Source organism: Chlorocebus sabaeus, chromosome 16, assembly GCF_047675955.1.
Source record: "Chlorocebus sabaeus isolate Y175 chromosome 16, mChlSab1.0.hap1, whole genome shotgun sequence".
In the NCBI taxonomy this organism is placed as follows: Eukaryota; Metazoa; Chordata; class Mammalia; order Primates; family Cercopithecidae; genus Chlorocebus; species Chlorocebus sabaeus.
In genome coordinates, this window is record NC_132919.1 from 50,893,450 (window position 1) to 50,908,112 (window position 14,663).

The 14,663-nt window shown below is 51.5% G+C and overlaps 1 protein-coding gene across 7 annotated transcripts in view; it reads left to right on the forward strand.

Moving 5' to 3' along the window:
- Positions 1-14,663, forward strand: part of FBF1 (Fas binding factor 1) — a 31,147-nt gene that overhangs the window by 4,031 nt on the left and 12,453 nt on the right. For 6 of the 7 annotated variants that reach the window (XM_073005008.1, XM_073005009.1, XM_037993794.2 and 3 more), the window contains 12 exons: positions 1,289-1,330; positions 4,259-4,352; positions 4,959-5,019; positions 6,242-6,292; positions 8,408-8,525; positions 9,076-9,153; positions 9,737-9,856; positions 10,189-10,324; positions 10,464-10,597; positions 11,177-11,276; positions 12,957-13,415; positions 14,549-14,650. In XM_073005008.1, coding sequence (XP_072861109.1) covers positions 1,289-1,330; positions 4,259-4,352; positions 4,959-5,019; positions 6,242-6,292; positions 8,408-8,525; positions 9,076-9,153; positions 9,737-9,856; positions 10,189-10,324; positions 10,464-10,597; positions 11,177-11,276; positions 12,957-13,415; positions 14,549-14,650 — 1,495 coding nt within the window. The remainder of the gene's footprint in view (positions 1-1,288; positions 1,331-4,258; positions 4,353-4,958; positions 5,020-6,241; positions 6,293-8,407; positions 8,526-9,075; positions 9,154-9,736; positions 9,857-10,188; positions 10,325-10,463; positions 10,598-11,176; positions 11,277-12,956; positions 13,416-14,548; positions 14,651-14,663) is intronic. The other variant, XM_008011714.3, reaches the window with a different exon arrangement.

Sequence of the window (14,663 nt, forward strand, 5' to 3'; positions counted from 1 at the left end):
AGGGAAACAAATTTGGTATTCATACTTAGGTTCCCCCACATGCCTCCATCAGAAAGTGGCCATTGATGAGGACGTCCAGACCAGTTCTGGGGGATCTTAGATGGAAGGGTACAAGGAACCTACTTGTCTGAAAGTAGCTTTCATGTGCCTAGAAATCTTGAGTACTCTTCCCAAAGAGCCGCAATGGGCTGTGTTCAAGATCTGGAAGACTGATCTTTGGCCAGTGTGTCTTGGTAGACAGGTAGAATATAGGTTCTCCTGAAAATCTGCACCATCATTCTTTGAGATAGTTTTTTCTTTTTTTTTTCAATTAGAGTCTCGTTCTGTTGCCCGGGCTAGAGTGCAATGGCACGATCTCAGATCACTGCAACCTCTGCCTCCCAGGTTCAAGCGATTCTCCTGCCTCAGCCTCCCCAGTAACTGGGATTACAGGCATGCGCCACCATGCCTGACTAATCTTGTTTGTTTTTGAGATGGCATCTTGCTCTGTCACCCAGGCTGGAATGCAGTGACGCGATCTCGGTTCACTGCAACCTCTGCCTCCCAGGTTCAAGCAATTCTCTTGCCTTAGCCTCCCTAGTAGCTGGGATTACAGACATGTGCCACCATGCCCAGCTAATTTTTTGGAGTTTTTTTTTTTTTTTTCTTTCCTGAGGTGGCTTCTTGCTCTGTTGCCCAGGCTGGAGTGCAGTGGTGCGATCTCGGCTCACTACAACCTCGGCAACCCAGGTTCAAGTGATTCTCCTGCCTCAGCCTCCCAAGTACCTGGGACTACAGGTGCCCGCCACCACGCCTGGCTAATTTTTTGTATTTTTAGGAGAGACAGGGTTTCACCGCGTTAGCCAGGATGGTCTTGATCTCCTGACCTCATGATCCACCTGCCTCAGCCTCCCAAAGTGCTGGGATTACAGGCATGTGCCACTGCGCCCAGCATTTTTTTGTATTTTTAGTAGAGACGGAGTTTCGCCATGTTGGTCAGGCTGGTCTCAAACTCCTAACTTCAGGAGATCCACCTGCCTCGGCCTCCCAAAGTGCTGGCATTGCAGGTGTGAGCCACTGTACCCGGCCTGAGATAGTTATTTTAAATGTCTGCCTCGGGGTATTTCAGCAAGGCTTTGTGACTTGTTGCCAGAGACATAAAACATCTCGTGGCCAGTGAAAGGAGAGCTAAGCCTAAGTCTCAACATCTGAAAGCTCTGATGCCTTCTGGCGAGTCTCAAGCCTTGAGGTTTATTAAGGGTCACTCTTCTTTCCTCCTGAAGTCATGACAGTTCCTTTTCTGTTCCAGGCTCCATTGATGATTTACTTGGTGACCTTCTAGGGGATGATAGTAAGTGCGCCTTGCCCAGAATCCCCTAATTTGGGCTGCTGCTGTTGCTTTTTTTTCGTTACTCTGTTGCCCAGGCTGGTCCCACACTTCTGGACTCAAATGGATCCTCCCGCCTCCTGAACCAAAGTGCTAGGATTACAGGCATGAGCCACTACACCCGGCCTTTTTAAAAAATTGAGATATACACGTCTGTAATACCAGCACTCTGGGAGGCCGAGGAGGGCCAATCATGAGGTCAGGAGTTCAAGACCAGCCCGAACAACATGGTGAAACCCTGTCTCTACTAAAAATACAAAAAAATTAGTTGGGCATAGTGGCGGGCGCCTGTAATCCCAGCTACTTGGGAGGCTGAGTCAGGAGAATCACTTGAACCCAGGAGGCGGAGGTTGCAGTGAGCCAAGATTGCACCACTGCACTCCAGCCCGTGCAACAGAGCGAGACTCTGTCTCAAAAAAAAAAAAAATTGAGATGTAATTTATATAGCATAAAGTCCGCGCCTGTAAAGTATACAACTCAGTGGTTTTAGAATATTCACAAAGTTGTACAACCATCACCACTACCTAATTCCAGAACATTCTCTATCACCCCGTAAAGAAGCCCTATGCCCATTAGTAGTCAATTTCATTCTCTCCTCCCTCCAACCTTAGGCAACCACTTATTATTTACTCTCTGTCTCTGTGGATTTGCCTATTGTGGACACTTGAATGGAATCACACAGCATCTTACTTTTTTTTTTTTTTTGAGACAGAGTTTTGCTCTTGTTGCCCAGGCTGGAGTGCAATGGCACGATCTCGGCTCCCCACAACCTCCACCTCTCAGGTTCAAGCAATTCTGCCTCAGCCTCCTGAGTAGCTGGGATTACAGGCGGTCACCATCATGCCCGGCTAATTTTGTATTTTTAGTAGAAACGGGAGTTTCATCATGTTGGTCAGGCTGGTCTCGAACTCCCAACCTCAGGTGATCCGCCAGTCTCGGCCTCCCAAAGTGCTGGGATTACAGGTGTTGAGCCACCACGCCCGGCCAGCATCTTACCTTTACATCTAGCTTTTTTTTTTTTTTTTTTTTTTTTTTTTTTTTTTTTTTTGTAACAGAGTCTCACTGTGTCACCCTGGCTGGAGTGCAGTGGCGTGATCTCGGCTCTGCCTCTGCCTCCTGAGTTCAAGCGATTCTCGTGCCTCAGCTTCCCGAGTAGCTGGGACTACAGGCACACACAACCACAACCAGCTAATTTTTGTATTTTTAGTAGAGATGGGTTTTCACCATGTTGGCCAGGCTGATCTCGAACTCCTGGCCTCAGTCACCTGCCTCAGCCTCCCAAAGTGTTGGCATTACAAGTGTGAGCCACCGTGCCCAGCACACATAGCTTCTCTGATGTAGCATAATGTTTTCCGAGTTTTATCCAAGTTTTATCCACACTGTAGCATGAATCAGTACTTTATAACTTTTTTATGGCTAGATAATGTTCCATTGTGTGGATAAATCACATTTTGTTTATCCCTTCATCAGTTGACGGATATCTGAGATATTTCCGCATTTTGGCTGTTATGAATAATGCAGTTATGAATGTTTGTGTACTAGTTTTTGGGCGGACATGTGTCTTCAGTTCATTTGGAATTCCTGGACCATATGGCAACTGTATGTTTAACTTTTTGAGGAGACTGCTTTTCCACAGCAGCTGTGCCATTTTACATCCCACCAGCAATGTAAAGCAACGTAGTTCCTCTACGTCCTTGCTAATACTTATTTTCCTTCTTTTTGATTGTTGCCATCCTAGAGGGTGTAAAGTGGGTATCTCATGATAGTTTTGATGTGCGTTTCCCTAATGACTAATGAGGTTCAGCATCTTTTCATGTGTTTATTGGCCATGTGTATATCTTTGGAGAAATGTCTGTTCAGATTCTTTGCCCCTTTTTTTTTTTTTTTTTTTTTTTTTTTGAGACGGAGTCTCGCTCTGTCGCCCAGGCTGGAGTGCAGTGGCGCAATCTCAGCTCACTGCAAGCTCCGCCTCCCGGGTTCACGCCATTCTCCTGCCTCAGCCTCCCGAGTAGCTGGGACTACAGGCGCCCGCCACTGCGCCCGGCTAATTTTTTGTATTTTTAGTAGAGACGGGGTTTCACCATGGTCTCGATCTCCTGACCTTGTGATCCGCCCGCCTCGGCCTCCCAAAGTGCTGGGATTACAGGCGTGAGCCACCGCGCCCGGCTCTTTGCCCCTTTTTAATTGGGTAACTTGTCTTTTTATCGTTGAGTTATAAGAGTTCCTGGTAGATTCTGGATGCTAATCCATATTATTTGTGTTCGTGTTGGTCTGTTAAGGAACATGGTTTCATGGTCATGTAAAGCTCACCAGGGACAGAGAGACAGGTTTCCCCCGCCTGGTCCCAGAGAACCCACAAAGCTCCTGTCACCCAGGCTGGAGTGCAGTGGCGCAATCTCTGCTCACTGCAATCTCCGCCTCCCGATTCAAGCGATTCTCCTGCCTCAGCCTCCTGAGTAGCTGGGATTACAGACACCCACCACCACGCCTGGCTAATGTATTCCAGCCTACAGTTTTGGGCTGTGGAAAAGCAATTGTTCCTTATACATTTCCTTGGGGTGCAGTTGGGTTGGGTTGGGTTGGGTTGGGTTGGGTTCGGTTGGGTTGGGTTGGGTTGGGTTGGGTTGGGTTGGGTTCAGTTGCATTGGGTTGGGTTGGGTTGGGTTGGGCTCTTCATTTGGTATTCGGCACTTAGGGTTGACTTCCTCCTTGGAAATTACTACCCTCTCTCCCATTCAGGTTTTCCAAGGGGTGACATTGGGACCTGCCTATGGGGCCAGATTTCTTCCTCCTAATACAGAGACAGCTTGGGAAGGGAGCTTGCCAGCCTTTGCATCTTGATTCCAGGTCCCTTTAGCTGAATGACACATTTTCTCTTTTCTTTTTTTCCAGTGACACTACCTGAGAAGCCTGTTAAACTAGCTTCACATACCAGAGACACTACAGGTGTATCTCAGATGTTCCCTTCTTCAAAGGCTAGAACAAAGTAAGGGCAGGGTCGGCCTGGGTATCCATGGACCTACTTCAGTCTAAATGCTCTTTGCCCCTCCACCCCCGACTTTCTACTTCACACTTGATCGCCATTTTTTTTTTTTTTTTTTTTTTTTTAAGAGAGTCTCTGTCGCCCAGGCTGGAGTGCAGAGGCACAATCTCAGCTCACTGCAACCTCCGCCACCCCAGTTCAAGCAATTCTCCTGTCTCAGCCTCCCAAGTAACTGGGACTACAGGTGCCCACCACCACACCCAGCTAATTTTTATATTTTTCATAGAGATGAGGTTTCACCATATTGGTCAGGCTGGTCTCAAACTGACCTCAGGTGATCCGCCCACCTCGGCCTCCCAAAGTGCTGGGATTACAGGCGTCAGCCCCTGCACCCAGCCTATTGTTTTTAACAATTTGTTTTTAAAGCAGTTCTACTGCTAACAAAGTTGGAAATCACTGCATCAGCAGGCTTGTGACATTCTTTTTAGCACCTCTGTTCTCCAGAGAAATCTATCTGAGATTCCTTGGGCTTTCTAAGCCACTCTTCCCCTTTTTAGAGTCATCCAGTGCCCTTGGATGCATGTAGGGGCTGACGCCTCCCCTTTGCAGGTCCCTCCTGGGTGATGATGTCTTCAGCACCATCGCAGGCCTGGAAGAAGCTGATGCTGAGGTAAGCCTGGCCATTTCCTACTCCTCCACCTCTCTGCTTATCCCAGAAACAATGAGATGGGTGTTGTTGCCAAGGGGCTGCCCACAGAAGGGTTTAGAAGTCCCTGCAAAGTCACTTTGTTCTTTCTTTTTTTTTTTTTTTTGAGATGGAGTCTTGCTCTGTTGCTCAGGCTAGAGTGCAATGGCGCGATCTTGGCTCACTGCAACCTCCACCTCCCGAGGTCAAGCAATTCTCCTGCCTCAGCCTCCCAAGTAGCTGGGATTATAGGCGCCTGCCACCATGACTGGCTAATTTTTTTTGTCATTTTTTTTTTTTTTTATTTTGAGACGGAGTCTCCCTCTGTTGCCCAGGCTGGAATACAGTGGTGCGATCTTGGCTCACTGCAATCTCCACCTCCTGGTTCAAGCAATTCTCCTGTTTCAGCCTCCTGAGTAGCTGGGATTACAGGTACCCACCACCACGCCTGGCTAATTTTTGTATTTTTAGTAGAGGTGGGGTTTCACCATGTTGGTCAAGCTGGTCTCAAATTCCTGACCTCTTGATCCACCTGTATCAGCCTCTCAGAGTACTGTGATTACAGTCTGAGCCACTGTGCCCAGCCAAAGAAAATAATTTTTGTATTTTTAGTAGGTAATTTTGTATTTTTAGTAGAGACAGGGTTTCACCATGTTGACCAGGCTGGTCTCAAACTCCTGACCTCAAGTGATCTAACCACCTCGGCCTCCCAAAGTGCTGGGATTACAGGCATGAGCCACTGCGCCCAGCCATCACTTTGTTTTTAAAGCAAAATAATGCCTAAGGGCTGCCGAGTGACTCAAAGCAGAATCCTCTTTCCTGTAGTAAGATGAGTGGAAAGGAGAGCTCCCTGAAACAGCTAGAGTCTTAGATGTTGCTCCTTTCCCCTAATAAGCTCCATAGCTATCCACTGGCATGGGTGGGAAGTAGCAGAATTCCGGTGCTGGATGGAAGGGTTCTCTACGGTTGGAAGGGGCAGGAATGGCAGTGCTTTCTGAGTCTCTACGACCAGGCAGGTTTGGCTTCAAACAACTGCCAAGCCCAAGCAAGGGGAACAAAGCCACCCTTCTGTGTAAGCTCCGTTGGCTGTGTAAGCTCCTGCCGCACCGTCTGCCCTAATAAAAGCAAGGGGCCAGGACCCTGAATTTTATGGGGCCTTGACTAATGTGCCTCCTAGTCTGTGTCCTCACCCTCCTTGTGGACTTAGGTTTCAGGTATCTCAGAGGCAGACCCACAGGCTCTGCTCCAGGCCATGAAGGTAAGGAAACAGCTTGCTGGATTCTTAGAACTGGGCGTGGGTGGGGTGGGGTCATGACATTTTGTACCAAGGCTTCATTCTCCCTCTGATTTCTCCCTTTACAACCTGTGTTTCTGAGCCCTTCCTCGTGCAAGCATGGAACTCGTCTGTGAGCCGTTGGCCTTCTCGCCTTTCTGGGGATCAACCAGTGTTGCTGGTATATAGAGAATGGAGGGTGCCACAGGCCTCTGGGGAAATGGGGCCAGCCCTACTCGGAGGCCCACCTAGCTGGGTCCCCTCACTTCCACCTAGAGGACAGAGCAGGAAACTGTCTCCTGTAATGCTTGTTCTTAATTTTTCTCCATATTTCTCTCCACATCCCCTGCCAAGCCCCCTTCAATACTGCTGTCTTCTTGTCAGATCAAGCCCAGCGCCAATCTTTGCAATGGATTTTTAAGGCACAGATTCTGAATAATTTGTAAGGACGTAATCTCTAGCTTGGCCTAGGACACTTTGTTCTCCCTCTCCTTCCAGCCAGCAGCACCCTCCTGTCTGACCCTTGGGGTTTTGTGTCCCTTTTAGTTAACCCATTTTGCCATAGTCCCTAGGACAAGGCCACGCTTTTGGTTACAGCCCTCTGGGGCTCTTGTTTTTTTGTTTTTTTGGTATTTTTTTTTTAGAGACACTGTCTCATTCTATCACCCAGACTGGAGTGCAGTGGTGTGATCTCATTGCAACCTTACACTCCTGACCTTAAGCAATTCTCTTACCTGGGCCTCCCAAAATAGTGTAATTTCAGGCATGAGGCACCACACCCGGCCCAGATTCAACTTCTTTAACCTCATCTTGAAATCTTTCTCCTCAAAGGCCAGGCACAGTCAGTCACACCTGTAATCCCAGAACTTTGGGAGGCCAAAGCAGTAGGCTCGCTTGAGCCTAGGAGTTGGAGACTGCAATGAGCTATGATCACACCACTGTACTTCAGCCTGGGTGACAAAGTGAGACTCTGTCTTCAAAAAAAAAAAAAAAAAAGGCCGGGCGCAGTGGCTCACGCCTGTAATCCCAGCACTTTGGGAGGCCGAGGCGGGTGGATCACCTGAGGTCGGGAGTTTGAGACCAGCCTGACCAATATGGAGAAACCCCATCTCTACTAAAAATACAAAATTAGCTGGGCCTGGTGGCACATGCCTATAATCCCAGCTACTAGGGAGGCTGAGGCAGGAGAATTGCTTGAACCTGGGAGGCGGAGGTTGCGGTGAGCCGAGATCGTGCCATTGTACTCCAGCCTGGGCAACAAGAGTGAAACTCTGCCTCAAAAAAAAAAAAAAAAAGCCTGGCATGGTGGCTTACTCCTGTAATGCCAGCACTTCGGGAGGCCAATGCAAGTGGATCACTTGAGCTCAGGAGTTAGAGGCTGCAATGAGCTATGATCGCACCACTTCACTCCAGCCTGGGTGACAGAGTGAGACTCTGTCTTTATTTTATTTTATTTTTAATTAATTTTTATTTTTTTGAGACGGAGTTTTGCTCTCTTGCCTAGGCAGGAGTGTAGTCGCGCGATGTCAGCTCACTGCAACCTCCAGCTCTCAGGTTCAAGCGATTCTCCTACCTCAGCCTCCCAAGTAGCTGGGACTACAGGCGTGCACCACCACGCCCAACTAAATTTTGTATTTTTAGTAGAGACAGGGTTTCACCATGTTGGCCAGGATGGTCTGGATTTCTTGACCTGGTGATCCACCTGCCTCAGCCCAAAGTGCTGGGATTACAGGCATGAGCCACCGTGCCCGGCCAAAATCCTGTCTAAAAAAAGAAAACAAAGGAAAGCTTTTTTCCCAGACCAGCCACCTAGGATCCCTGGGCATAACCCACAAGTCCTCTGACTCAGTTTTTGATGCTAACTTTGAGTCTCTCATCCCAGAACCATGAGCTGGACTCCACTCCACTCCACTCCACTCCACCCTGCTTACCTTTAGTTCCATTTTCTTTCTTCACTCACTGTTTTTCTCAACAGTTTTTGCATTTTCCTTTGTTTTCTCACAATTCTGCCCCTGGGGTGCCAACAGCCCATCTGTCTCGGGTGAAGTCCTCACCCCCTTATCAGACATCATCGTCTGCCCTCCCTCCCTGGTTTTCTAGGACCTAGACGGCATGGATGCTGATATCTTAGGTCTGAAGAAGTCTAATCCAGCCCCTAGCAAAAAAGCTGCAAAGGACCCTGGGAAAGGAGAGCTGCCCAGCCACCCCAAGCCTGCAGGTGGGTCAGTAGCCAGTGAGAAAGGTGCATGGGAGACAGCTCCTCGAATCTGTTAGGGAGACTTTGAGGATGTGGAAGATGCTAGTAGGAAGTGTTTGCGTCCTTGGGTTTTCTCTGCGCAAGCTGGAGAGGTCAAGAAGCAGTTGTGCGTGTGTGTGTTTGAGTGTGTGTGGTGGGGTAAGGGGACAGCTTGAGTTTCCTCCCTTCCTCGAGCTGTTCCAGGCCCTCTGGGTCCAACATGGGCAGCTCCTGGAGAAGCTGTGTGAGTTAAAATGGAGAACTCTGTGGTAGCCTGTGCCTCTCCTGAACCCATGTCTCTGGAGTGACTCATGATGAGGGAGCGGAGGTAGCTCCTACCACGTTTCACTACCAGAAGCCCATGGGAGAACTGGAGACTCCTCCCTTGGCTGTGCCCATGGCCATGAGCCCCCAGCTTCCCAGGGGGCTGGAAGAAGTGTACCCCATCCCAGAGGTCCCAGTCCATGGTATGGGAGGAAGACTTTGGCCAGGAGAGACTCAGGCCTACAGCCTTGCCTTCTGCTTCCTGCAGGGGGCGCCATATCCACCAAGAAGTCACCTCCGTCTCCCAGCAGCTCTGGGCATCAGAACAGGAGGTTTTCCTCTGAAGGTATCATAGGCTCCTGTCATGCATTTGGGACACTCTGGTTTGGGAGTGGAGCAGCCTGGGTGCACTTTCTGGCCCGAGGCCCCGCTGCTGCCTATGTCACATGGGGAGCAGAGAGCTGGTGCCACCGGTTTAGTTCCTCATGAATTCATGTCGGGACCAGTTATATTGTATCGGCTGAGATATTGGGAAACTTACTTGCAAAGACCTTAAAGCCAGGCATCAAACTGAAGATTTTCCCCAATATAGGAAGAAGCCCCTTTCCCGTCATGAATGTGTGAACATTTTATATCTCTTTTGATGCTTGAGGGACATTTCCAGAAGGCCATGCAGCCTGCAGAGTCAGAGGCCCCACGGGCAAGCCTGAGGCAGGCCCCTTAGGCCCAGGGCCGCCCTCCAACTCCCTCTCCCCTTGCCCGGCCTCTGGAGTCCCTGTTGCCCCAGGCCCCACCCTCCAGACGCCAGGGGGCTTGTTTATGTACTGGAGCAGCCACAAGTCTTGACTCGAGCGCTGCTCCCCAGTTCAGGCTTGCTTTTCCTCAACTAAGTGCTGCGGTCTGACCTGTGCTTTCCCTTCTGCTGTGAGACTTGGAAGACCCATTGGCAGGACTTCTCTCCTATGATGAAGAAGGAATCACCAAGAAGCCGCCTGTGACAGAGAGTAAAACAGCTTCTGACAAGAGCCCCAGCACAGTCAGAGATCAAGGTAGGGTGGAGTGGGCTCACTTCCCATCCTGGAGGAAGGCTGTATTGGCAACAGGCTAACCAGCCTTTCTGGAGCAGAACCAGAGGCCTCTCCCGGGTGGGGACCAGAGGTCTAAGGTCCAGTACAAAGAGATCATCAGCCTTTAGGAATAGGGAGGTAGGATGTGTGAGTCTGGGAGTAGGCTGGAGGAATTGGGTCCCGTGACAGACCGGGCAGGTCTAAAGCCTGTCGTCCTACCCAAAGGTGCAGAGAAACCACCCCCCAACCCATTCAGACATCACAGCTGAGGGCAAGAAGGCTGTGGGCATTGGGCCTTGTGTTCTGTCTTTCAGGTCCCTCTATTCCGCTAACTCCTGGAGACACCCCCATCCGAAAAAGAGAAGAATTGTTTGATGATGGGGATGACATCATGGCCACCTTAGGGTTTGGAGACAGTCCCAAAGCAGAGAAGAGGCAGATGGGAGACCAGTAAGGATCCCTATGAGTAGGCCGGGCTGCTGCCTGAGGCTGCTGCTTCAGGTTCAGGGAAAAGCTAGTGGACGGGTACTGTGGGGGTCCCAAGAGCCCCTCATACCCACACGTTCCTGCCGCGTGTCCCGTCCTGCAGGGAAGGGCCTCGCCCTGCTCGCTCCACGCTGGATGAGCTGCTGGGTCGAGGCACGGCCACCAAACTCCTGGCCCGCCCGGGCACAGGGGAGCACAGGGAGTTCAAGCTAGACAAGAAGTACCAGAGGCCACAGGGTAAGGAGGCTTGCGGGGGCCACGACAGGACGGGAGGGAGGCCTCTAGATCAGGCTTTCATTACAACCTATTATAAGAAATCAGCCTCACACCCTGATACACACATGTGATTATACACGTCTGTAGCTGAGACAAAAGCGTCATGTAATAATACTTACCGAGACCACTGTTCGTGCTCGGTCGTCTATGATTGAGATGCTGTTTGATTTAGAAACACACTGACTGTGACACATTAAGCTGGTTTCTCGGCCCCCTCATGGGTAGCAGCTCGCATCTGAAAAGCACTGCTCTGGCCAGTGTTTCTCAAAGCATCGGCCCACAAGCTGCCCGCTGAGAATCGTTCTTGTGACACATGCAGCTCACTGGACCCGACCTCGAGGGATCCTGGGGCAGGGCCCGGCTACTGCAAAGCCACTGCACCTTCCTGGCCAGTGCCTGAGGTGCTCCCTTCACAGCAGCTTCCCTCTGCTTGTCTTACACAACAAGCTACCAAATTCAGCTTTTGTTAGAATTTTGCAGCTGCAAATGAGCTCAGTTTCCCCTACTCCAGATCATGGTCACAGGCTCCTTAATTCACAGAGAGTGAAGATGCGTGGGGAGACGAGGACTTCACCTTTGGAGCCTATCAGCCCACCGTGGGCTCCTCTGAGGGCCGGCAGTCCCGCAGGCAGTCTGTTAGGTAAGTGGGGCCTGCAGGAGGCCTGGCCTCTGAGACAGATTGTCCACTAGGATGACAGGCCCCTGCAGCTGGCCCCTGTCCCACCCAAGAGTCTCGTGTGGGAGGCCACAGGGTACAAGGCCCTCAGCTCTGTGGGTGCTGGAGGAGCAGGAGATGGCCTGGTCTCGCCAGCCCAGACAGAGTGGTGGAGATGGCCCCAGTGGGAGCCCCCATCCCAGACACTGCTCAGATTCGCCAGTGCCCCACCCAGCCTCAAAAGGAAAGGAGCAGGTAGGCCTGCCTCCACCTAAAGTCCCTGAAATCATAAAAGGCTGTAATGTCACTCGGTCTCCCCAAGGAACATACATCCTGATGGGTAGCAAGACTTCTACAGTGGCCTCTGCAGTGGCATCTCAGACCCCGCTTCCCAGGAACTCTGCTGTTGAACCTGCCGTGACAATTCGGACAGCGTGATCCTCGCAGTTTACAAAAAAAAAATTAAAGCAGTGATAGGATTTTCTGAGTCTGGAGTTTTTTCCCCAATATATATTTTAAACTTTGTATTTTGAAGGAATTTCAAACTTCAAAAGTTGGCTGGGTGTGGTGGCTCACACCTGTAATCTCAGCAGTTTGGGAGACCAAGGCAGGTGGATCACCTGAGGTCAGGAGTTCAAGAACAGTGTGGCCAACATGGTGAAACCCCGTCTCTGCTAAAAATACAAAAAGTAGCTGGGCGTGGTGGTGGGTGCCTGTAATTCCAGCTACTCGGGAGGCTGAGGCAGGAGAATAGCTTGAACTCCAGAGGTGGAGGTTGTGATGAGCTGAGATTGCACTGCTGCACTCCAGCCTGGGCAATAGAGTGAGACTCCATCTCAAAAAAAAACTTCAGAAGTTGTAAGAACAGCGCTTCCCAGGTTCAGCAGTTGTTCCCATTATGCCAGGTTGGCTTCCTCAGCCTCTTTCTATCTGAATAGCTCTGTGCATATTGGCATTTCTTCCCACACCCAGTATGTTCTTAACCCTGGGTACCTGCTGCCACTGGTCAGTGACAGATGAAGGCCATGGCTGAACAAATGAAGTAACTGTTGTTGGAAAACCTGGAAACCACTTGATCCAATTTATTATTTTCTTTAGACAGAGTCTCACTCTGTCACCCACGCTGGAGCGCAGTGGCATGATCTCTGCTTACCACAACCTCCACCTCCCAGGTTCAAGCAGTTCTTGTGCCTCAGCCTGCCAAGTAGCTGAGATTACAGGCGCCCACCACCACACCTGGCTTTTTTTGTGTGTTTTTAGTAGAGATGGGGTTTCACCATGTTGGCCACGCTAGTCTCGAACTCCTGGCCTTAAGCGATCTGCCCACCTTGGCCTCCCAAAACTCTGGGATTACAGGCATGAGCCACCATGCTCAGCCTGATTTTTCTTTAGACCTGTGTGCCCATGGCTGTCATTTCATTCTGTTCCTGCTCTCTATGGGGAGAACTGTCCCTGGTTCATGTGATGGAAGTCAAGATCTCTGTACTTCATTGTTCTACAGATAGCACGTGGCCTGCCACATGAGCCGGTCCAGGAGCCACTGCTTACTGGGCCTCAGCTGAGCGTGCAGGGTCCCTGGGCATCGTGCCGCCCAGCCCCAGGCTGCTAGGGGGCCAATGGGACTGGCTGCTTCCCCTGCCTGACACCCTCCTTTCTGTCTTGAAGTAGGTTCTTAGCAGACAGTGGCCCAGACCCCAAGGGAGAACCAGGCTCCAAACAGAGCCCTCCAGCTGCTTCCAGCCCCATCCAGCCCAGGAAGGGAGGAGCTGACTGGCTGAGCCTCAAGGACGAGGACTTGGACCTGCTCCCTGCCTCACCCACCAGAGAGGCCCGTCGGGAAAGCTCGGTGCCTGCCACGCCCTCAGTGCCTCCTCCTGCGAGCCAGCACTCCATACCAGCTGGGCTGCCCCCCTCCAGGGCAAAGCCACCAACCGAAGGGGCAGGGTCCCCTGCCAAAGCCAGCCAGGCTTCCAAGCTGCGAGCCTCCAAGGAGGAGGAAGAGGAGGACTGGCTGAGCCATGCCCTGTCTCGGAAGAAGTCCCAAGGCCTGGCCAGAGAGCAGCGTGCTGGGGCCTCTGAGGGCCTGAGTTTGGCGGGGACAGCGGGCCATCCCCCTTCTGGCAGGTATGGGCTTGGGCTGCTGTGGCTAGTAGGGGGAGGACTGGCTGCAGACCTGAGGAGCCCCTTTGCCCCTCCATCTGTTGCAGCCTCAGTCGGGAGTTGGGGAACAAGGCAGGGCACTGTGGGCACAGAGGCCGTTTCTTGGCTTTGCTACTCTGCCTTTTGGGCACTGCAGAGAGAGCCTCTGGCTCCCGGGCTTGCCCCAGGGACACACCCAAGAAGGAGGGCTGTTGACATTCATGCCCTGACCGCCATGGGGACAGGTGCTAACTAGATCAGGCAGAAGACAGAGGGTACCTGAGGTGGCAGACACACCGCTGCCCTGTCACAGCGCCCTCAGGCTGGAAGCCCCAGCATCCAAACAACTGGTGCTTCTGCCAACTCCACTGAAGTGAATATGGCGTGTGTGAGACGAAATGTCCCTGTGCTCTTTGAGAGTGTTAGAAGAGACACAGTGGCCGAGAGGCACCTCCTGGCAAGCCCCTATCCGTGGGGCAGGATAGCAAGTGACCTCTGAGGGCAGGAAGGCACAAGGGGCTGGCAGGCTGGGGGAGTCCAGAGGAAGTGGTGAGATGTGCTGTGGCCAGAGCCCAGGGTAGTGAACTGGGGAATTTGTGGCAGCCCAGGGACATCACCCAGTCCTGGGGTTGATGAGGGCAGTTTTGGCTTTGACCTGAGGCCGAGGGGAAAGCTCAGGCCAAAACAGATGAGAGCCTGTCTCTTCACTGACCTGTGAGCCAAGAAAGAGGTGGAAATAATGGGAAAGGGAGCCAGCCAGATTTGGGAGACTAAGCAGAACCTTAATCTAGAGCTGAGCCAAGTTAAGTGGGCTGGAACAGGGCTCTGAACTTGAACTTGACTCCAGTGTCTATAACATTTCCATTGTCACTGCTTGGACCGTGTCCATTCACTGCGCCACTGTGGACACTGAGGCAGGAAGGGGGTACTTGAAGGGAAGAGATGCCCAGAAATCCCAGGAGCTCAGATGTGGGAGGAGAACGCCCCAAGATGGGATGATGGGAGCAGGAGGAAGGGCGGCCACGAGCTTCACATGTGAAGCCCGTCCTGGGACCCATCTTCATCCAGCCTGACCTGGGCCTTCTGTCACCTTCACCTTGAATGCTGCCTTTCCTCAGCCAACCTGTCACCAGCACACAAGGACTTGAGCAAGCAGCTACTGGAGGGAGCTCCGGAACAACCGCACAAGAAAGACCGTGTGTCAGGCCTGGTGACTCGGGGTAGGCCTGGGCT